At 41.9% G+C, this 23,252-nt stretch overlaps 1 protein-coding gene across 5 annotated transcripts in view; it reads left to right on the forward strand.

The window, feature by feature from the left end:
• PCSK5 (proprotein convertase subtilisin/kexin type 5) overlaps nucleotides 1–23,252 on the forward strand; it is a 413,713-nt gene that overhangs the window by 62,623 nt on the left and 327,838 nt on the right. For all 5 annotated transcript variants that reach the window (XM_032477865.1, XM_014562872.2, XM_032477866.1 and 2 more), the window contains exon 3: nucleotides 19,786–19,899. In XM_032477865.1, the coding sequence (XP_032333756.1) occupies nucleotides 19,786–19,899 (114 nt within the window). The remainder of the gene's footprint in view (nucleotides 1–19,785; nucleotides 19,900–23,252) is intronic.

Consider the following 23,252-nt stretch of genomic DNA (forward strand, 5'->3'; position numbering starts at 1 on the left):
AGCACATTTAGAAAGACTTCTTGGGCTTCTGGGTTAAAAGGAGGATGCAGAGAAAGCTCCTGGCTGGAGACCGGGCCTGGCAACTCAGAAGGATCAGATCCAGCTGGGCCAGGGGCCAGGCATCAGCCAGCACATGAGGAGAGAGTCTGCTGGCAGATTCATCGTCCCGGAGCCAGCTGGAGACTGAGGGCTTGGAATGTGACAGGGTTGGCCCTTCGGGAGAATCCAAACACTGGCAGTTTTGACAACCAGGTATCGGCAGCAGAAGGCGCAGTAGGTTTTTTGACTGTGGTGTGTATGCCTGGCTCCATCGTGCTGCCTAACCTTGGAAAGAGGACGCCCTGGGGTAGATATTCATTGTCATCTGCTCCTGGAGGTCTCGAGAGGCAGAGATTTGGAAGTGGACCGAGAACCAGCACTTAGGAAGGGTGCACAGAATGTGCCCCATCTGTAGACTGGCCCTATTGTTGGGTGTCATGGAGCTGGTCAGACATCACCCCCGACGGGCTGGCTTGGATTGGACTGGGACCAATAAAAGTGATGAGTGGTGACAGAGCCCCAGATGGGCCCCTCCAGGGACCCAGCACTGCTGCTGTCTTGCTTCATAAGAATCAGCATGTGGAACAGTTAATCACGTGGGTCCTGGAGACAGATCTGGTCTGATTCCTGCTTTGCCAGTTAACTAGCTGTGGGACCACGGGCAAAGAACAAAACCTTTCTGAGTCGTAGCTCCCCCGTCTGTGATGATGTCCTTTACATAATGCCAGCCGATCTCCTCGGACTGCTACAGGAATTAAATGACAAAATACATACAGCCATTCTCAGAAAGTGCCCGATAAATTGTAGCTATTAATTGTAGCATTATTTTGGCATTATGCCCCTTTTTCTTTCTCTTATTTTTTTTTTGAAATACCATATCAAAGCAAAGGTGTAAAATCAGATTGGGCCATGGCTCACTGGTTAGGATTTTGGGGCCACTTAATCTGACACAATCAAAAGAGATCACTACTAACACCACTCTAGGGAAAAATAACATAATCTTGGCTTTTCTGGGCTGCAGACTTTGGCAAACCCACGGAAATCACAGCTTTCCTCTGAAATTGTCCTCACATTTCCAGTTCTGACAATTTACAGTGAAAATCTAAGGAGCTTTTGTGTTTAAAATAAGTGACTTGGAAGGAGAAGGAGTATGGGGAGGCATCTTCACCTGAATCATGTTGTTGGCAACGTCTGCCCGCAGCGTCCTGACATTTAGTTTCCGTGTGGTTCTGAGCCAGCTTGAAGAGGGGTGGACTTGGTGCCAGGCAAGGAAGAGCAGGTAGCGTCAGAGCACTCGTTGGGGTTCATTTTCACTTTTGGTTAAAGAATAATTCAGTGATGGCATATAATGTAGTGGAAAAGCATGGAGCTAGGTGTGGGTTTACATCCCAGCCCTGTGTATTTTCATAGGTAGCCTTGGACTTTGCTTATCAGCTTTGTGAATCTCAGTTTCTTTATCTGAGAAATGGGAATAACATCTAATCTTTTGTTGAGAAGATTAGAGACCACATAGGCAGAGCACCTGGGACTGACACCATGGTTCTTGGTGAGCAGATCTGATGACACCGGCTGCTGCACCATCCCGTGTATATGGGTTGGGGTGGCTCGGGCCAGGAAACCAGGAAAACTCCATCCTTAGGTAGGTCAGAGCATAACAGGGTGAGAGTCCTTTGGCCAGAATACAAACAAGGCAGTGTTCTAAGTGTTCCTTATATCACGGTTTTTTCTGTTCCTTTCCTTTTCTTCTTTACCTCAAAACAGTGAATCTTTACACTGCTTGGCTAAGATCTTTGAGAACTTTGAGAATGTTCTCAGAACACTCTTCCTGACTTTATCTCGGTGTTCTTGAATATCTTACACACGTCTTGGGATAAAAGTAATGAAATAAAACTTGTATTCAGAACACAGTTGAAAAAAATGCCAATGGTGGAATGTGTTATAGGGCAGTCAGCACAACCCCTCTGAAGACTGGCTGCCTTCACTAAGCTAAGAACCTGTGCCTCTCGTGCACCTGGGATGTTTGTCCTTCATATTTGATGGTTACCAAGTGTGTGCGTGTTTGCGTGTGACTGAGGGAATAAAGCCCACAGATGCTGATGCATGACTAACAATAGCAGAATTTCAGTTTGATGAATGCCATTATTAATTCACGGTTCATTTCAATTTCGCTTATTAAGTCCTCAGTGCATATCTACCATATACGTTTACAAGGCAGTTTCCTTTCCTTGTAGGTTCATACTTTAAAACGGCTGTTCGTTGTCCAGTTTTCGAAAACAGGGTTTGTTTTTTATCTCATCTTCCTGCCCACGTTGAGGGTCATTACCCATATTGGTTCAACTGCGCTTAAATGCCAAGCATCAAATATTAGACTGTGTAATGGTGGTCAAAGGGCAGGCCTGAGAGGAGGAAGGCCTTTCTGACCACAAATAAATTGTAATCTCACTGAGGATTTAAGTTCTTTATTTGTAAAATGAAAGGTTTGGGAGGGGGAGCATAGAGCTCAGTGGTAGAGTATGGGCTTTGCCTGCACAAGGTCTTGGGTTCAATCCTCAGTACTTCCATTTAAAAAAAAAATGTTTATGCTAGGTAATATCTAAAATCCCTTCCTAAAAGGCAGACCATCTGTGGTAAAATGTGAGAGGCTGCTGATCAAAGTGTACCCTTATCTCATGCTTATTGGTGACTTTTTTCGTAAGGCTATTTCCCCCTTTCTTAGATGTATGAAGCAAAGACTGATGATGCCAAAAGCTAGCTCTTTGCTTTTATAGTGACTAATTCCAGAACAGGAGGGAATTCATTGGAAAGAACACCATTCTCAACCCTGCACCTGCCACCCAAGGGCCGCAGATTCCCAACAGTGATGTGGTTTGCAGTTAGGAAGTTGAATCCAGCATGTGAGCTCTGGAGGGCACGTTAGAGAGACAGCCGAGGGGGATGCCAAGTATGGTGCCCTGTGTGATTACACACACAAGGAGCCGGTCCCTGCCCTCAAGGGGGTTTGCCCTGTGATGCCGCGTTTGCTCCTCTTGGCCCTAAGCTCCTGTATCAGCCAGTGCATCTAGAATTTACTCAGGGTTAATGCTTGAGTGCATAGCAGCTTGTGCGGAAGCTGGGCTGGAAAGGGCCCTGGAGGTAAATCAGAGAAAGGAGAAACCTGTCCAGGAGTCCTTATGGGAGTCAGTCTCAGTAGGTTGTTACTGGCTGGGAACTGGCCAAGAAGCCTGTATCAGAGATTGCTTAGTGTAGTGATTGGGAAACCCAAACTCTGACAATTTAATCATACTCTGGAGGATGTGGGGTAACTCGGAAGTGAAGCGTGACATCAGTGTTGTCACCTGCAGCCGTCCTCTTGACGATGGGCTTTTAATAGCTACTTACAAATAGGCTGTTTACTGGCTACACCCCCCAGGAAGAGCAGCTCAGCAGCCCAACAACCTCGTGGGAATGTGCTCTTGAAGAATCTCTTCTGGCTTTAGCGATATAGTCATGTTTTTAGCAGTTTTACCACTTTGAGTAAAATTCAGTCAACTGCAGGTGGATCTACCCATGTTTGAAGCCCCAGTGTGTCCTTATAGCCTGTTAATAAACGTACATGACAGTTTTGCCCTAGGAGTGGTGAGGGGATTAGAAAGGAATTATTTTCTACCAAACACCTACCCCGCATTTTGGCTCACAATCAGCTGAGGTAACCAGTAATTAAATAGGTTGGGAGGGTGTAGCTCAGTGGTAGAATGTGTGCTCAGCATGCACGAGGTTCTGGGTTCAATCCCCAGTACCTCCACTAAAATAAATAAGTAAATAAATAAATGTAATTCCCTCCCCCCCCCCAAAAAAAACCCCAAGAAGTAAATAGATAGGTTGAATTACTCAGGCAAGGTTATGTAGTAAGTGTCGCTTCTTAGAATTAAAGCTAGAGCCATCAATCCTATTTCTGCACAACAAATGCTGTGAAACCATTCATCCCTGCAAGTTACATCTCTACGTAAAGGCAGATTAGTTCTGCCTCTCAGTGGCTTTGGTTCTCTCCAGGTGGGGTGCGGGCAGCCTCAGCAAACAGGGGGCCTCCAGGGGGAGGAGGTAAGCCAGCTTCTCCCGAGTCTTACTGCAAACCCCAGGTGACGGGCTTTAGCGCAGGCCCAGAAGGAGCTATGCTGAGCATCAGGGGTGCAGCTTTCACCGCTGCCCCCTCGGATCAGGATTCCTGTTTTCTCTGTCGTTCGCCTGCTTCGCAAGACACAGTGTAGCAGTAAGAACATAGTGAAGCTTTCAGAAGGTTGCAAGACAGAGCATTTCAGAGCAAGAAGGGACCACGGGGAATCCTCTTTTGCTAAGACATATGCCCCTTGGTATTTTAACTCCACTCCCTTATCTGTAAGCTCCTGGAGGGCAGAGACCAGCCTTATCGTTAATTGCCAGCAATTAACTAAATTGGCTTCCCTGCTCCAGAAAGTCAGAGGTCTGGTGGTGGAGTCACTGATAAAACGCCTGGCACCTGGTAGGTGCTCCGTAAAGCTGTCTTCAATCAGATTGATTCGCAAGCTTAGCAAGGACCCCCGACATAAACAAGGGTGAGACCAGTCTCAGGAACCAGGACAGCTGAGGCAGAGCCTTGAACACCAGGCCAAGTCTGTTACGAAGTCCTGCTCTAATCTTCATGCGTTTCCAGACAAATTAATTCATTTAGCAAACACGTGCACCACTTTGGTCAATCAGCCAAACACCAGGGGCACAGACATGGGAACTGTAGTCTCTTCCTTCTACGAATGTCAGCTTTCATGGAGAAGCCTGACAAATAAATAGTTAAAAGGCTCTTAATAGTAATTGTGGTCGAGATAAGCATGGGATACTCAGAAAACACCACAGAAGGAAAGACACCCTCACCAAGGAAGTGCTAGGGTAAAAAAATTTACCTACTGAAGTCCTCTGGCAAGAGCTCAGAAGGTGAAAGAAATGTGGATCAAACTTCATAGAAATTCAGCCAGGGAACTGTTAGAGATTTCAGTGAGTAAGGTATGAGAAAATGAGAGTCTGCATTAGTAGGGTTATGGCCGTGGAAATGCTGAAAAGCCATCAGATCTGATCCATTAGTGTTGGGGACCATTTGATATGGTTTGTGGAATCTTTGTGTGACTTCCTTTATTGTGAGCTTATTTAATTCTTTATAGTATCATAGACATCACTATGTACATACCTAGTTCCTTTTCTAAACATGGATTTGGTAAGCTCTAAGGCACATGCATTCACTAGAATTGTTCTATGGAAGTCCTGGAAACCCACTTTAATGGGAAAACATCATGACAGCCCTCAGTGGAATTCTGGCATCAGCAGTTGCTTTTTCGGGTTCCAGTCTTCAACCCAAGGGTACTGCTGATTACTCTGTAAGAAAAAACAAATAGCTGGAAAGTTTATTTGCATGAAAAAAAAACCAAACCAATGAAAAGCCTTAACTCTCAGAGGTTAATGCAGGTTGTCCTAATACTAGACAAAACGTAGGTCTAAAAGTTTCAGAGGTTCACTAGAATTTTACTAACCACGTGGGATCTCAGAACCTTCGAAATTGTCTTCCCTGGTATGAAGCAAAAATACTGTATTCAAGAGACGGCCTACTTTGGGGTGGGGAGGAGGGGCCTAGATATTGATTTGGCTTTGTTATTTGACCCAGCCTCCTTGGCCTTGGACGTAACTTTCTGAACCCCTGGAGTTGAATCACTGCCTAACCCCTTAAGCTTGTAGTAAGGGAAACTGAAGTCAAAGAGGTACCAGGGCTGCAGAATACAGATCTCCTGATTTCCAGTCCAGTGTCTTTGTGAGACTTCAGTGTGTCACTCTGGTCGGTTGGAACTAGGCTCAAGCTTGCAGCTCTTGGGTTAGTGAAAGAAGTAAGCTCCTTGGTGGGCATAGTTGGGCATACCAGCACGTTACCATGGTTGCATGGTGGGTGTTCTTGTGCCAGGAACTGTGTTAAGTATCTGACGTGAGTCAGCTCATTTAGTCTTCAGGTTCAGTTGTCTGCCCCATTTTACGCTCAGAGGTTAAGTAACTTGTCTGAGGTCAGCCTGCTGTCAGCGGACAAGGAAGCATTCTCAAACATGGGTTTCTTGGACCCCAGAATCCCAACCTTTCATCCGCAACCACCATGTCTTCCTTTGTCTCATCTTGTCCATTCAGTCAAATTCAGAGCAGCTGGGTCACTCAGGGTTTGGTTACAGTGAGTGAGTTTTTTGTTTTGTTTTGAATTTGGGAAATTTTTAGGCCTTGAATTTCATGTGCTCTTAAATTACAAGTAAGAAGGTGTCCTTGAGGGAAAAAGGGTTTCGGTCATCATTGCCAAAACTGTGCTAAGAATTCTTTTCTTGATTCAGATTTTTATTTTTCATTGATCAGACAATTCTGCAGACTTAGTGCATATCTTAACCCATTTTAAAGTGGCTTCCAGCTGAGTAATTGAGGACTGCTGCACAGTTCCTCACACAGGTGACGAAAGCTCCGGCATTATGCCGTTTTCTATCCTGCTTTCTTTCCTCCCCTCACCTTTCATCCAGAAAAGCTTCCAGCATAGTAAAGTGATCAACTTTGACTAATCTCCAAACATAGAAATGTTATGATGAGGCAGGAGGGTATAGCTCAGTGGTAGAGCACATGCTTAGTATGCATGAAGTCCAGGGTTCCATCCCCAGTACCTCCATTAAAAAATAAAAACCTAATTACCACCCCACCAGAAATTTTTTTTTGAATTGAAAAAAAATGTTATGATGACACAAAGAGGGGAGGAAAAAGTTGGGCTCCTCAACCCACTCCATCAGCTGAGCTATTTCAGAAGGGAGTCAGTGTGTTCTATGGAAAGAAACCAGGCATGAATTTCTAGGATTCTTGTTTCTGGTCTCTTACCATCCTGGGACTTGATCACATCACTTAACCTCACTGAGCTACAGGCTCCCCACTGGTGAAAGGATGATCTTTTCATGGGACAGTTGGTGGGAGTAAAGAAACAAGACATAGATGTTATTTTGCACAAAACATGAAAAAAAAATCCAAGAGTTTTACTTTCAAAGTCATTAAAGCATTGATTTCTTTACACATTGGACATCAAAGTATTGGAAAAAAACACCACCACCTATGTAATTTACCCCTTGGCCCGTCAGCAGTGACTTCATTGGTTTATTTTGAGACTAAATCCAGAGGGCTCCTATCTGAAAATGATATAAGATTATCCCCCCCATCTTTTCAAAGACTGAGAACTCTGGTACTACTAGAGGTTGCTTCTCAGCTTTCCTTAACCTGTTTGGGGCCAATACACAACTGGCCTCCCAGTTGTTTCTTTACAGAAAGAGTAGTTAATCCAGTCATTCATTCTGTAAATCCTTCCGGGGTGCTTGCTCTGGGAAAGGCAGAGCGTGGCTGCTCTGGGGGCCTAGAGAAGGTTGGAGAAGCTGCCTTCACCTTCCTGAACCTTCGTGGATTGTAGACATCATCTCCAAGTCTGTCATTTCTGTTTTTCTTCTCTGCCTTCCCTCACCTAGATTCTGAGTGGCTAAGTGTTAGACTGAACGGAGTCTCTAAGAAGTGGACCCAGCAGGTGCTAGAATTTCGACAGCCCTTTCTCAAGTAGACAAGACTCAGTAGGTTGGCTGGGAACTGTGGTCCAGGTCAGGATGTCACTCCAGTGCTGAGAGCCAGGACTGGCCGGCATGGAACCCGTTGGAGGAGGGGGGCAGGTGCATAGAGAGAGTATTGCTAACAGCCCCCGGTGCAGTAAATGCATCGTGATTCCATGCACACCGACGACACAGACTTCAGAGTAAGCCATCCAACACACACAGCATGAAAGATGAACGTTTGATGGGGAGAGCTGGAGCTGCTGGGTCTTCTTGCTGAAAAATGTGTCAGATTTGATGACAGTGATGAAAATGTGTTTTCTCTCTCCTTCCCTGAGCCTCAGCCCCAGGGCTCCCGTAATTGACTGTGGTGGGTATGAATTACGAGTTCAGGGAGAGGGAGGCCCAGTGGAGTGACTTGGCACTTTTCCGCTGGGACACGGAGGCCGCCAGGCTGCTGGGAGCCAGGGCGCGGCCTTCTCTTGGCGGAGGGCGGGCGGAAGCTGTACTGGGCGCACTCACTCATCAGGCCCTGCTCCAGACTTTTATGTGCTCTGACCTGCAAGTTTGGTCAAGTACCACCTTGCTGGAAGCCTCATCAGTGGTTTCTGAGGTGAAGGAACAGCCCTGAAATTGAGAAAACATTTGGTTTGCCTCAGGCAACTGGATTTAGGTGAGAGAGTGCCAGTCCCTTTCCCGTTGGCCCAGGGAATTTGGACAGTGTTTTTCCCGGAGGCTGAAAGGCACACTTCGCCCCCATCCTGACCGAAGCAGCTGTTTGTTGAATATTTCAGAGGGTGATGATGGTGTTTAAGAGCTGCCACAGTTCCAGTGTTTTTGTTGCAAAACACCCTTGTCCTCCCTGCCAAGTACAAGGTTAGAGTTCTGGGGGGGGGGGGGGATAAAGGATGAAAACCCAAGTCAGAGACCCTCCCCAAAGGCCGACCGTTCTTATTTCTCTCTGCTCTTTGGGGGCCCAACGTGGGGGTCTCTGTCCAGACTTCTCCCTGCTGGTGACTTCAACTCCTTACTTATGGATTTTGAGCTCATTTTAGGTTTAAAAATGTAGGTTAGTCTCACAAGAACATAGAACACGTGTACAGACTTCGCACGTTCACCCCTGAAGTTGCACATTTGTCTTACAGCAACAGGAGGAAGAGAGGCATTGAGTTTTGGTCCAGTCGCACTTGATTCATAGCTCTCTCGAGCTCACCAGCATAACAATGGGGAGTTTCTTGATTTCTGGGATTTGAACTCTTGACAATGAAGAGATTTACAGATGATGGAAAGATGAAAAAAACAGAAGCTACCAGAGTATTGAGAATGCCTTACACTGAAAAAAAAAAAAAAAAAAAAAAAAAGAACGAAATGGATGAAATTAAAACTTCGGGTACCCAATTCTGAATTTATGTACTCACCCTTTCCCCTCAAATTTTTCCCCTGTGATCAGACTCATAGCAGGAGGGTCCATGGAAATTAGAAACAAAAGCCATTGACATTTATATTTAAATAGAAGAATAAGACAATGTGTCCAGTGGAGCTGAATTGGTCACTAAAGAAGAGTGTTTCTCCCCATATGAATATAACTTTCATAATTATTGCTTGTGAGCCATGGAGTTAAGTGACGCATTATATTAAGAAGATGCTGACACGCTTTTGATATTTAGCAGACCACCCCATGTCCTCTGCTTGGAGAAATAATGGGAATGACTGCCCTTTCTTTTGCCAGCATTTGTCTCTTTTTATATTAATCTCAGCTGAATCAAACAATTTCTCCACTCTGTACAAAATAATGCTCGTCTTTGTATTCACTTGATACACAACTTCAGAGCATCCAATTTTCACAGATTCAGATCTGGGAATATGTTGAATGATTTGCACACAGAGTCGCAGGATGGGTCAAAGAGAACCAAAATCTGTGAAGTGATGGCTACTTTGTTTTAAGGTAAAATTGTCATTTTTGGCAGATGTCTACAACTTCAGCTATAGTCAAGGCAGAATGAGGTGGAACTTTAAATGTTCAGTGGAATTTATTAGTTACATTGCCTTGGCTTTCGGATTGCTTGGAGGATGATTATTCAGAAGACAGATCCAGGGAGAGTGAAGGCATGCCACTGTGTTTTTAATGCAGTGATAATCTTGATTCTAGAGTGGAGCTGGAGGGAATTACGTGCCAGCCCAACTTAATCCCTGTGTTAAGATTGCATTTAATCAAAAGTGTGAATTCAACTCCAGGTGGCATTCAGACAGTGGAATTAGTTTTTTTAGTTACTTTAAAATTCCATTTCCTTTTTAATACTTTTAAGCAATCAAAATTATTTTTCAAATTTCCCCTCATTGTTTACATTGATTGTCCTTAAGTTTAAAGTTAGAAGAATCCAACTTAGGAAATGCAAGATTCTTTGCCAGTCAGCAAAGATCTAATGAGTTCATATCACCAGCTTTTCTTTCTAATACTTCTATTCCACATGCTGGGTGCATCTTTGTGCTCGTGTACACACATACACATACTTTTTATTTTTAACAAAAATTGAATTCTGCTTTACCCTCTGGAAAGCATTTAGGCATGACTAGGAATAGGGAGCAATTTTTTTTTCCCCCACAGAGGACAAATTAACCTTGTCTCAAGAGACAAATATGTTACATTTGAAACAAACATAAAAGGTGTCTTGCCTTCAAGGGATTTTAAGAACGTTTAGGAAGTGACATATCAATGGAAAAATGAATCTGATATCTTTTGAGATGATCTTTCCTGGAAGATAAAGGTAAAGCAAAAAATAGATGTATATTGTTATCAGACATCGGGGAAAAAAACTATTGCTTGTGGGTATTATTGCTAGTGGCCAGGATGGGCAAAGTCTTAAGTTTACATGTTTGAAAATAAGTTTTCCTTAAAGAAATATGCGCAAACATTTTGTTTCCTTATCAATTTGATACCTTTGCCTGTTTTGCTTCAAGTTGGTTTGCCTTGCTCTTTATATTTCTTCTTCTGTAACTGCTTTTAAAATCATTCTTCTGCTGTGTGCTTTGATCATGGACTAGTTGTTGGCCATTAAAATACTGGAGATGCTCTTTATTAGTCTGGGAGAATGCATCACTTCGCACTGTGGGGATTCGTTGACTTGGCTGAACCCTGGGCCCTTGTAGTTTATGAAAGACTGCTGATTTCTGCAGTCATATTCCAGGTTCTTGACCTGTGTCAACCATGACTTCATTCTTCTGTGTTTATCGATCTTAACTGTAGATGTTGTCTTTTTTTGCTTCTGAGATTTAGGTTGGTAAGGTGAAGGAAATGGTCTCATCTCAAAAGATAAAAATCTGTACAGCGGCAGGTTTCAAATCGGGGGTCAAACTGAGAAGGGTTCCATGATACATTAAAAGTACAGAATTGTATATAGAAAGAACTCATCCTTTATTAATACTTTTACTTGCTATTCATTGCTAGTAAAGTATCAATTCTTGTGCTGCCATCTTTCTGTTGTTGGAATACAAAGTATCTTGGTAGAATTAAGCAACCCTTTTTAGCACCCTCTCCTGTTTAAAATTTCCTGCTATTTTTTTTTAATAACTAGAAAACTTAAACATTCCTAAGAGAAAATGTTATTAACTCAACATAAAACTATCATCTATCCCCCTGCGCCTGTTCATGGAAGGCCTATTGCAAGCATTGCCCTTGGTATGAGAAATCCTAAAATCCAGTTTCTTTCTTCCAAAGAAGGGGGAGGAGGAAACATGCAATTAGAACACAAGGCTCTGAGTCCTGCAGGAGCCTGCATTTGTAGAGCACAGTATATTTTGAGCCTTACAGCAATGTAATTCTACAGAGGAGAATTTAGAACACTAAGACTTTGGTGATTTGCTCAAAGTGGCCAGGCTGGTGACTGGTGGCACTCTTTCAAGAACTCTGGCAGCAGACTTTGCCAGTTCATTATTCTGCACTGCCTATTTGCGACATAGTCTAGCTCAGCTCTACCCCTATGCATGGTGAAGAGCACATGCCAGGTGTTATTACATGTAACTCCAGAAATAGCAATCTTTTAAAAATTAAAACCTAATTTAATGTTAAATTGTCTTGCAAAGTTGTCCAACAACAGATGTTGTGTCCTTTTTTCGTGGAGTTGCAGAGGTGGTAGTTGATTTGCCCAAGATGGCAAGATTAAGTAACAGTGTCTTCTGATTCCTAATGCAGTGTTCCTAAATAGCGTTTGATGCCCTTAGCCTTTCCTTATGCTTGAATACTTCATACTTGGAATCCTTTCCATCTATTATTTCTCTGTTGTTTAGATGACATTGAACCCATGAGTTTTATTATATAATTGAAAGGACAGAATCTGTATCAAAACTCCTGACTGGACCAGTTTATAGTGGTTAGCATCACAAGGGTACCATGCCTAGAACTGGGCAAGAGGGTCTCCTGCTCAGAGCCTCACACTTTAGAGGGCCTTGTTGAGCCTTCTTTCAGCTGAATTTGTCCCCATCAGCTGAGGAGTTTGTGGAGACCTTGGACATAACCACCCTGAACCTTAGACCGTTTTCCTGGTACTGAGGAGCCCAGAATTAGTTGACCAGGTGGCTGGGAATCAGTCTCCATGGCCTGTGTGAATCTCTTTCCTCATCTGTCCACTGGAGGGCGAAATGCACTACTGGTACACCCACCCCTCAGCCTGGAAGGATTGCCATAGGGTTCTGTGGCCCATGGATGAGCTGTAGACCAAAATACAGCCACACAGTCATTCTAGCACTTTTGCATTAGCTACTCACATTGCCTGTAATATTCTCCTGGAGACATAAGGCTGATTTCTTATTATTCAGGATTCTATTAAAATGTCACATCTTTCAAAGGAGCCTTTCTTAACCACCTTTCCTAAAATAGCTCCCTCCTCCATAATCTCTATCAACCGCCTTATATTATTTACTTTTTGCACCATTTAACACTGAAAATCTACTGTATAATCTTTTATTTATTTACATGCTTATAGTCTAACGCCCACTAGAATGGAAACTGCCTGAAGGCATGAAATTGGTTATTTTGTTCACTGCCATTCTGTAGCATTCAGAACAGTGCCTGCCACGTAGTAGGTACTCAGTATAATATTTTCAGAGTGAATAGACACATGAAAGAAAAGGCCTTGAGAACAGGGGGATTGGAGAATAAATTTTACTGCTTTAATTGCATGGAACCATTTATTTTTCCCCTTCACATATCATCGTATCAGAAATGAGGGGAGAAACAGACAACAAAGAAGGAAATTAAATTAGAAGTGTGCAAATGATGGTGGGATAGTTTAAGGGGATAAATACGACTTTAATTCTCTAAAAGTAAGTAATACACTTAGGACCATGGTGCCATGAGTTTTTAATGAAACAAAATAGAGCATGATTAAATTGATGGCATATTTAAAAAATTTTAGTTCTCTTGGAGAAAGCCAACTAGTTAGAAAATTTTTTGGCAGTTCAAGTTTTTCACTTGGCCTGCATCATTTTCTGTTACACTGTTTTGAATGTACGTGCAGTATTTATTCCACAACTTTCTTCTCAGTGACCTTTCAAAATTGTATGATTCCTCGTATTCCTGAATGGACGATTCTCTAATAGAAGCCTCTGACATCTGCAGTCGCTAAGTGGGATTCAGAGTGCCTGTCTCAAGCAAATCAAGTACAGGTTTTCCATCAAAGAAGCAGAATTGCTTATTTTGTTCACAAGTAGCTCTCTGAAATAAGCTGAATTCAAGCAATTATTTTTTTTCTTTAAAAAATGTGACTCAAATCAAATAACAGTGTTAATATTTAGTAACTCATTGATTGCCAGTTAGTTGCTAGATGGAGCAAACACATACTTTTAACTAGGATTCTCTGATTCTTTCGCCGATTAACTCTGATTTCTTGATCAGAGTTTTAGAAAACTTTTGGAATTTGTTGGCTTCAGATCTGAGTTTGGAAGCATCTTGTCGTTGCCAATTTGTCTCCATTGATCCCTAGCTTCCATTGCAAAAAGTACACGGCCAGGATGTACTTAACTAGTACTTTGGAGGGATTTGTTTTCAAAGTCAGAGAAAGAAAAGAGAGGGGCAAAATTTCTGCTCTTTTATCTAATTTTGTCAAAGCTGATCAGAAAAGAATATGAAATGGGGAATCCCACCCATTTTATTTCCTAACATCTGCTTCATCAAATCACAAAAGGAGTAATATCATTTACTACACTTCTTTGTGAATATTAATCTTGCATCTGCACAGAATAACTTAAGATCATCTGTCAACTGGAGCTCCCACCTTGCCTCTCTTGAGTTTAGCACAAACTTTCTCTGATTCCCAGTCAAATCAGAGAATAGATGACATACACAGATAAAATTTCAAAGCTAGAAGGAAGGGATTAGTGGGCATTTTAGTTTGTCTTCTGTCATTTTACAAGATAAAAGAGGCCCATGAAGAGTTTGCAAGGTCACACAGGTGGCTGGTGGCAAATCTAAGATGATAAACCAAGTTCCCTAAATTCCAGCCGCTTCTCTTGGTTATTTACACACCTTTTCTCAATATGTGCCATGTTACAACATACTGTGAAACCATCTAAGATACTTCAAAAAAAATCTTTTTTGTTTTATTTGGGGAGGGGGTAGTAATTAAATTTATTTGTGTATTTATTTTAATTTTTTTAATGGAAGGGCTGGGGATTGAACCCAGGATGCCATGCATACTGAGCTCTACCCTACATCCTAAGGTATTTTTAATATACTATTTTTTCCTCATTACTCCTTTAAAAAGTTTTGTAATTTAGGCATTTGGTCACATTTGATATCATCAGACTATATAATAGCAGTCAACCAAAGGAACATGTTAAAAGAAATCTAAAATTGTTTGTGTGGGTGTCATACATGGTTCCAAGCTAACAAGGGATGTAAGTGATGCCGTCCATTTCCCTCCTATCTCTGCATCTCGATTATCTAGTTTCTCCTCCAGAAAGCAGCCAGCGTCACCAGGGTTCTTTGGTGTACCGTAATTACCTCAGAGAGCAGCCAAAATTAGAGTATCCTTTATAGACTGTGCTGTCCTTTTCTTCTCCTCATTTTAAGCTGTATTCATGGAGACTATTCTCTGTCAAAACAGAACGCCCGTTTCATTCCCTTTTATGGTTGGGTTACATTGTACTCCACTGTATGGGGATGTCCTTTTTTATTTAATTAATCCCTGTCAGTATGTATTTAGGTTGTTTACAACTGTCAGCCACTACTAGAAGTGCTTCAGTGAATAACCTTCTGTGTTTATATGTGTTAATAAAAAGATGTAGGCTGAATTCCTAAAAGTAGAATTCCTCCTTTTAGAATTGTTGAAGAGACTGCCCAGTTACTCTCCATAGAGTTGTACAGATGTCCACTCCCATCCCCATTACATGGGGACGACTTTTATCATGTCCTCACGGGTTGTACGTCATCAGTATTGGCATCAGGCTGTTTCTGTCTGAAAGGTGAAATGTGAAAAGTGGTATCTCTGTGTGGTTTTAATTTGCTTTTTTGTATTTACAGGGATGAGGTTAGGCATGTTTTTATATGTTTAAGAAACTTGATTTGCCTTTTTGGAGATAATTGTACTCCTTTCTTTTGCCCATTTTCCTCTTGAATTTTTCTCTCATTGATTATAGGAGCTCTCTGTATCTGAGGGAAGGAGCCTTTTGTCCGTGGTAGCAGCTGTAAACTTTTCTCCAGTGTTTCTTTTACCTGGCTTTTGAAGTTTTTGTTGCCATGTCAAATTTATTTTTTTATATAGTTGAATTTATCAATTTTTCCATATCACTTTTTTGATTTGTGTTATACTTAGAGAAGCATCATCCACTCAAAGTATTTTTCAAAATCTGTATTTCTCATAGTACTTTTATGGGTTTGTTTACTTTTACATTTAAATATGGTCCATTTGAAATTGATCCTGATGTAAGGTGTGGGAATGGTTTTAATTTTATTTTCTCCCCAGTTGATTGGTGTTTCAACCTCGTTTATAAAGTAATCTGCTTTTCCCCATTGATTTAGGATAGCAGCCTTACCATATACTGTATTCTTAACATATTTTGGGTCCATTCCATTCCTTCTGTAGACATTTGCTTCCAGTATATGTTTTAATCATTAACTTTAATATATTTTCATATCTAAAGGGCTGATTTCACCTGACTATGGGACACATTTTTAAAGTGACACCTTTATTTCAGTTTTATTGAGGCATAATTGACATGTAAAACTGTAAACTGTTAAATATGTCTATCATTGTGATTTGATATATTGGAAGTACTCCCATCCCCATCTAGTTAACTAACACATACATCACTTCACATATTTATCTTTTTTTTTTTCTGGTGAGAACATTTAAGTTCTACTGTCTTAGCAAATTCAGTTATACAAGATTAGGGTTATCGGCCGTGGTCACCGAATTATTCATTAGGTCCTTAGACCTTATTCAACTTACAGATGAAAGTTTGTACCTTTTACCAGCCTCTCCCTATTTCCCCCACCCCCAGTCCCTGACATCCACTTTTCTACTTCTTTTTTATGAGTTTGACTTTTTTTAGATTCCACATAAAAGTGATACCATGCAGTATTTGTCTGTCTTACGATACCATGATTGGTTTTCCATCTGTATTTATGTGATCACTTATCTAATGTGTATTCATAGGATAACATCTTTTTTTCTCTGCTGACAAATTTCCCTCCCCATGTGTATAGTGCCAGAAAGTTGGTAAGTTCCAAAATAATGAGATACGAGTTCAGCTGAGAATGTGGGGGTAGGCTTCCCATTATCATCAATTAATGTGCCTTGCTTGACAAGTAAAACTGGTAAAAGAGAGCATCTTTAGACAAAGATTCTGAAGAGGCAAACGCCCACAGTTCACATTGGACCATGTAGACAGGTGAGCTCTGTGAGTAGAGGCCGCGTCCTTAAAATTGCCACACGTGTGGCAGAACTAATGGAGGCTGCATCGCTGAGTTCAAAGGTCCAAATATTCTGGCTTAAATGTAGGTCCTCAACATATAGGAAATAGAACTTTTCAAAGTTAAACAGTGAGGGAAACCACACAGTTTCCCTTTTTTTCCTGGGCATAGTTGTATGAAAATGAATTTCAAAATATCTTCTCTTTGCGTTGGTCTCCTTGGCAAGAAATGAAATCTGTATAATGCATTACCTCTGAGCTTTTCTTTAAGGGCTCAAGGACAGACATATGGATAATGGTTTAAAAATATAAATATGGTCTTTCCAGTCATAGAAATCTTCCGACCTGAAAGGTGCTTTTTCCCGCTTTCCAAAAAATGAAAGGCTATAGACTCACTCATAAAGCACCAGAGCAAAGTATGTGGTATCTGACACTAAAAAAAACTGAGCTGTACTTTTCTTGAGTATTGCAGCCCTGTGATCAGACAGAGTGACTTAGAGTCAAGTGTAGATGCCAACTTGTTGTGTTACCTTCCAGCCACAAAGCCCTGTAACTGTGCATTTTTGTTTGGTAAAATTACAGAAGAGATGCTATTTGGTAAGATGTTTTGTTCTATTTTAGAACCTAGAGTTCATCTAGGAAAGTGGCTGTCACTTGATTTTCTCATGTACTTAGACCATTCATCTTTGTGTATGTGTGCACATGTGTGTGCCTGTGCATGCATGCACAGGGAGAAGTACGGACTTACAGGGTCATTGTAGATACAGTTATCCATCCCATCCCATTATAGCCTGGCCTTGATCGTTAGCAGTCTCTCCTGAGTCCATGTGGGGAGATCTGACACCTTCTGATCTGTGAGCACATGCATGTTGACAGTTTGGGATTTATGGAGGTTCTGTTAGGAACGAACACTGCCAATATATAAGGAGTTTGAAAAGAATTCTGTCTAAACAGAGCTTCAGCCTTCTTTTACAAAGCGTGCAAATATGAACTAGTTCAGTCTTACTGGGATAAGTCTTACAGACAGTCCTGTGAGGATTGTAAATGCAATTTGCATAGTCAAAAGTTTCAGAAATGCTCTAAATACAGTGATAGCTCCTGCATGAGATGTCATTCATGAAAATAATGACATTTTTTTGAAGTGGAGAATTAGAGAATACCTGTTAAATATTCCTTGGTAGCATTAAGTCCTTCAAAGGCAACGATTATTCTTACTCATCTTTATAGTCTTAGCACAGTGTCTTGGATTGAATAGGCACTTACTACTTATTGAATGAATAAAGGAATAAATGAAACTCCTTCCTTGGACTGTTTGAAAGAGATTACAGTGTTTCCTGGAAATAGAAAAAATAGTGCATGCTAATGCTTGCTGCTCCACTTTGAGAAAAAGATTGATTTTGTCCTGTATTTTTAGAAACATGGTCACTTTAAAAATTACTCTGTTCATTAAAAAAAAATTACGCACATTTTTCATGCCACATTAGTTTCAGTGTGATTTCTAAACAGCAGTCTCTAGAATTAAAGAAACAAGATCCCTGTTAGCTTACCCTGACAACTCTTGTCCGATAGTTTAAAGAAATAACATGTAATACATTTATCCAGCGTGCACGTGTGTGTGTGTGTGTGTGTGTGTCTGTGTGTGTGAGACAGATGTAGAATGATTCAGTGCCAGAGTCACTTGGTCTGGGTGAATTAAAACAGGAACAGAAAATTTTCACTTTCCAGGGTATTATTTTTCATTTATTGACTTTTTTCCATACTGATAATTTTGCTTAAATTACCTATCAGAGAAGGCACCCGTAGGATGCTTAGCTGTGATCCTAATCATAAATAGATCGCATATTATTTAGGGGGCTGTGTGATTCAGTTTGCCTTGTTAGTGATGTAACTAGGAATTCACTATTTAAATTCATCTTGCGTACCAGTATTCTTGTTGAATAGTATTTCCCAATATGAGAATCATAAAAATTTATTAGTTGGGCTTTTGGCCTTAGTACCTTGTTTATAGCTATGCATTTTGAGCTTGTTAATCAGTCCTTAAATATTCCTTCCCCTCCAGTAATCTTTGAAGTAGGCAAGAGAGGTTTTGAAATCTTATTGAATGGGTGGATACGGAATCACAGTAGTGGACCACAGTCTCCCTCCTGCCTTGACTTTTAATTCCTTTATGGAGAGTAGGGATACATGGTGGAACAGAACATTTTAGAGTATTATGACTAAATTAGCTATGACCAGAAGAAATCAAACAAAGGAGGATCTAGGAATAAATTGTAGAATGCCCCCAAGGCCGGTACTGCATTTGCATGTTTCATTCAAAATGAAACTTACTGATTTTTATGTTGCCATAATGATTACCAATTTTTAAAAAAATACACCCCTTTCATACTCAGACTATTTAGGTTACAATTCTGTATTAAACTCAAAGTTCCCAGTTGCTTTGTTTAAGCAAAAGTTGCAGCTGAATATTAAGACTTTCTCACGTGTAGAGGCTTTGAATTTTGTAGCTGGCAAGGAGCCTACGGCTCAGGAAATTGAGTGACTTCTCCAATTTTGTGCCAGAAACAGGTCTAGGGCTTTGGTTTTCTGATTACATAAATAATGCTTTTTCTTCCGCACTGTGTTGTGGATAGCCATGTTTTAAACAAAATTTGTGATCTTAGCACATTTGACCCCAGGATAATTTTTTAATTTGATGTGTAATCCCAGAACATTTGAAGTTTTTGGTGTACACTGTGGCCTGTGGGCCCAGTCTAGCCTGCCACCTGTTTTTGTGTATCAAGTTTAATTGGAACAGTCATACCTGTTTGTTTATGTTTTGTCTATGGTGCTACCACGATAGCGTGAGTAGTTGCAACAGCAATCATAGCGCCTGCAAAGCCCAAAAGATTTATTATCTGGACCTTTAGCCCTTCATATAAGATACAGATGCTTTAAAAATAAACGCAGTCAATTTGCAATGAATCATGAGGAAACTGCTTTCTGAAAAAAGCTAAAGGGTTAGCATGTTGTTGAGAAATATGAATGATCAGTGCTAAAAGACTAAAAAGCCTACCTGCATTAAAAATCAAATGGAACTCAGTTTGTAGGGAATCTCTGTGCCCCTGGACTCAAGAGACTCTAGTTGCCAGAATGAAACCTCTGACTTAAATGGAATTGACTCAGGATACAAAATGTCTCAGACTGTCATTTTTGTTGTGTCACCCCTGATGGAACTTGAACACTCACCAAATGTCCTTCTTGGCAGGTGGAGTGGATCCAACAGCAAGTGGTAAAAAAACGGACCAAGAGGGATTATGACTTCAGTCGTGCCCAGTCTACTTACTTCAACGATCCCAAGTGGCCGAGCATGTGGTATATGGTGAGCTCGCCTGGCCTGAGGCCATGTCGTCTGGTGCTGTGTTGTGCCAGGAATGTCTGTTGGGACTGGGAGGACCCAGAAGCAGTGACCAGGGACTTTTTCCCGTTTCAAGACCCACCGTTGGCGATTGGTTGATGGCGCACGCTGTTTTTTTTTTTCTGGATCTTTTTGGAACTTAGCTCTTTGGTTTTAAGGAGAAGGAGAAGGAAGTTCTGACTCACGGTGTTTATGTTTGAGGTCTTACTCTGTAGTAGCTGTCTAAGTTGGGGCCAGAGGATAGAGAAATACAGTAAGGTCAGATACCCTTGGACCTATCAGTAGTTGTGGTCACCTCTGGTACATGTTTACTCCACCCTGAAACCAGTCTGGCTAAAGGCTGCTGGCTCTTGGAAATCACTGAAGTGACTCTGCTGGTAGGTAACAGACTGTTGACCTTAATTGTCTCAATGTGCCTTCTCAGTTTTGGTCACAATTTTTAAAACGAGACTAGGGAAAAAAAAAAAAAAACAGTTGGAAAGTGTTTGCCTTGTAGCTGGTTCAGTGGTTCAGGCAAAAACTTTTGGTGAGGGAAACTCCGCGTGGTGACGAGGATGAAGTACCAGTTCACTTGATGTCGCTTCCTTTGAAAGGATACTACTTTAGTCCTAGGGTTTTATGTTCATGATCCCTGAAAACGTAATTAGAATATTTTTCATCGTGAAATCCATATGTCACTAATTTGCTCTATAAGCTGCAAAAAGACCTTCACTTTTCTCTTGTTTTGAACATCTTTCTTGCTAATTGTTTCCGGTGTATTTCCCCTGATCTATTTTTTGTAGTCCCTGACCCTGCTTCTCTACCAGTTCATTACATTTCACAGACCTACCTCGTGCTTTTCTGCCTCCTTGTGTTTCATTCTTCCTGCTGGAGGTGGTCTCATCCTTTTCCACCAGGAAAAGGGTCAGGATTCTCTCTCCCTCAGGGCCGACGCCCAAGACTGGCAGGCCCACATCTCCCGTGTCCTCACCTGTCAGCACTCGTCCTTCCTCTGCTCTCCTGGGCCCTCTACCACTGCCTCCCTTGGCACTTTGTTTCATAGTTATTAGTATATTTTAAAATTTCCTCTGCTACATTGTGGAGAAGAGGTCACTTATATTCCACCCCTGCACCCAAGGACCTAACCTAGCACCTAGCAACACTAGGAATTTGTGTTTATTTGGAGATAAGTGAATGTGGCTAGTGTTTCTCCCAGTGTCCCTTTCCTTCGTCTTCCCCAGAAATGGAAGGTGTGGAAATATTTTGGACCCCCAACAGAATTTTACACTGGAAACTCTTTCATGCGTAAAGGAATAAAAGGAAGCCATAAAGCTAAGTTCACAGGCAGGTGGGACTCTAGACAAGACATCTGAGTAGAAATCACCTGAGGGGACAGTAAGATTCTTGACAGCTTATTAGCTCCAAGGCCAAGAACAAGTGAACCAAAAGGGAAGGCGTTAGAGAGAGTGTTGGCAGGAGCTAAGGAGCTTTGGCTGTGCGGACCAGGTGATGAGAATATAATGGGATTAGGAGATAGGATGGAAGCAAAATCCCTCTGCACCCCTGTTGTAGACCAGAGGGAGTGAGACCCTTTTTGCCCTAACATTTCTTTTTGGAAGAAAGAGACAAACTGCGGTCTGCGCAGTTCCCACTGTCAGTGGAAGTACACTGCAGCAGCCTTCCCTGATCTCTCATCACTCCAGCAGGGCAGGCGGGGTGGTGGTAGCGACCGTGGCCAAGGTGACTGCAAAGTTTCAGTGCCTGTGGAGTGAGATCTCCTCATTCCCAAGACCCACTGCTGTTTCTTTGGAAATTCTCTTTCGATATGAGGAAAGGTTGAGGTAGGAGCTTTTGTTGGGCCATGTAAAATGTTGGAGGTTTTTCAGCACATATTTGATTATAATTCAACTAGGTAACATTTATTGAGCACTTACCACGGGCCAGGGGATGTGCCAATATTTTTCTAACGTAGTGTGAACAAAAAGCATGTGTTGATATTGGCTAGGTGTTTTAAGAGTGAGGAATCTGAGGCTCATCATATTTAAGTAATTTGCCGAAAATCACCCAGCCTGAAAGTGGCAGATGCCATAGAGGCAGGCTGATGGGAGTCCATGGGGTTACGTGGCATCCTACCCCCAGCCTTCTACTATTCTCAAGCGCTGGCTTAAAGAAGACACCACTCCAGCCCTCCAGGAGCTTCTAAGCTTTCCATGGAGAAATGGCTAAAATACAAGGCAGAATGGTGGATGCCAGGTAGGATGGGCAGAGTATCTTGGGGACAACCAAAGAGCTTCAGAGCTTCCTATTAAATAATTACTTTTCCCTTAATAAAAGGGGTGGGAAATGTGTTACACACCATGTGTTTATCTGTCAAGAGTAGTGATAGACTAGGAGCCAGAACTTCAAAAATCCACAAACATGGATTGAAGTCCCCATTATTTCACTTATTGTGAAAATCAATGTTGTGCCCACGATTGAACCACTCAGACTCTTGTCAACTACGAGTTTCTAGCATTTATGTATGAGTTAGCTCTTGCTGGCGAGCAAATCACAGAACTTAGTCCTTTGTTGTTGTTGTTGTTGTTGTTGTTTTATATGGGCCAATGACTTTATTTATGTATTCATTTTTAGTGGAGGTACCGGGGATTGAACCCAGGACCTCGTGCATGCTAAGCATGCTTTCTACCACTGAGCTCTACCCCCTCACCCCGGAATTAGTTCCTAAAGCAATGACCTCATGGGTTCCATGGGTCAGGCATTCAGACAGGGCCCAGTCGTGATGACTTCTCTGTTCTGTGATGTCTGGGGCTTCTGCTGGAAGTCTCAAAGGCATGACTGGAGCTGGAAGATCCACTTCCCAGGTGGCCTCGTCACCTGACTGGTTCCTCTCCACGTGGGCCTCACCAGGGGGCTGCCTGACTGTCCAGTTAACGTGGCTCTGGCTTCCCTCAGGACAAGTGATTTAAGAGGTCATGTCGCACACAGTGATGTCTTTTATGATCTAACTTCAGAATTCTCGATTACTTCTGTAATTTTTTTGTTGGTCACGTGTATGCACTGCAAGGGGTGTGTAGACTAGGAGGCGAGGATGGTCGGGCAGCTGGTTACCATAATTAAATGCAATACTGCATGGACAGCCTTTAGCACAGGGCCTAACTCTAGAAAATTCTCAATCCATTATAATCATTCTTATTCTCTTTTAAATTACAATGCATGTGGGTTTCTTTTGCATCTGTTATTTTCATTGCTCTGTGTTGAAGAAGGATGTGATCACATGTCCAGTGGGCACATCGTTTGGCGCACTCCGGTGACACGTCAGGGACAGAGTTGAGGCAAGA

The sequence above is a fragment of the Camelus ferus genome, chromosome 4, assembly GCF_009834535.1.
Source record: "Camelus ferus isolate YT-003-E chromosome 4, BCGSAC_Cfer_1.0, whole genome shotgun sequence".
NCBI classification, from domain to species: domain Eukaryota; kingdom Metazoa; phylum Chordata; class Mammalia; order Artiodactyla; family Camelidae; genus Camelus; species Camelus ferus.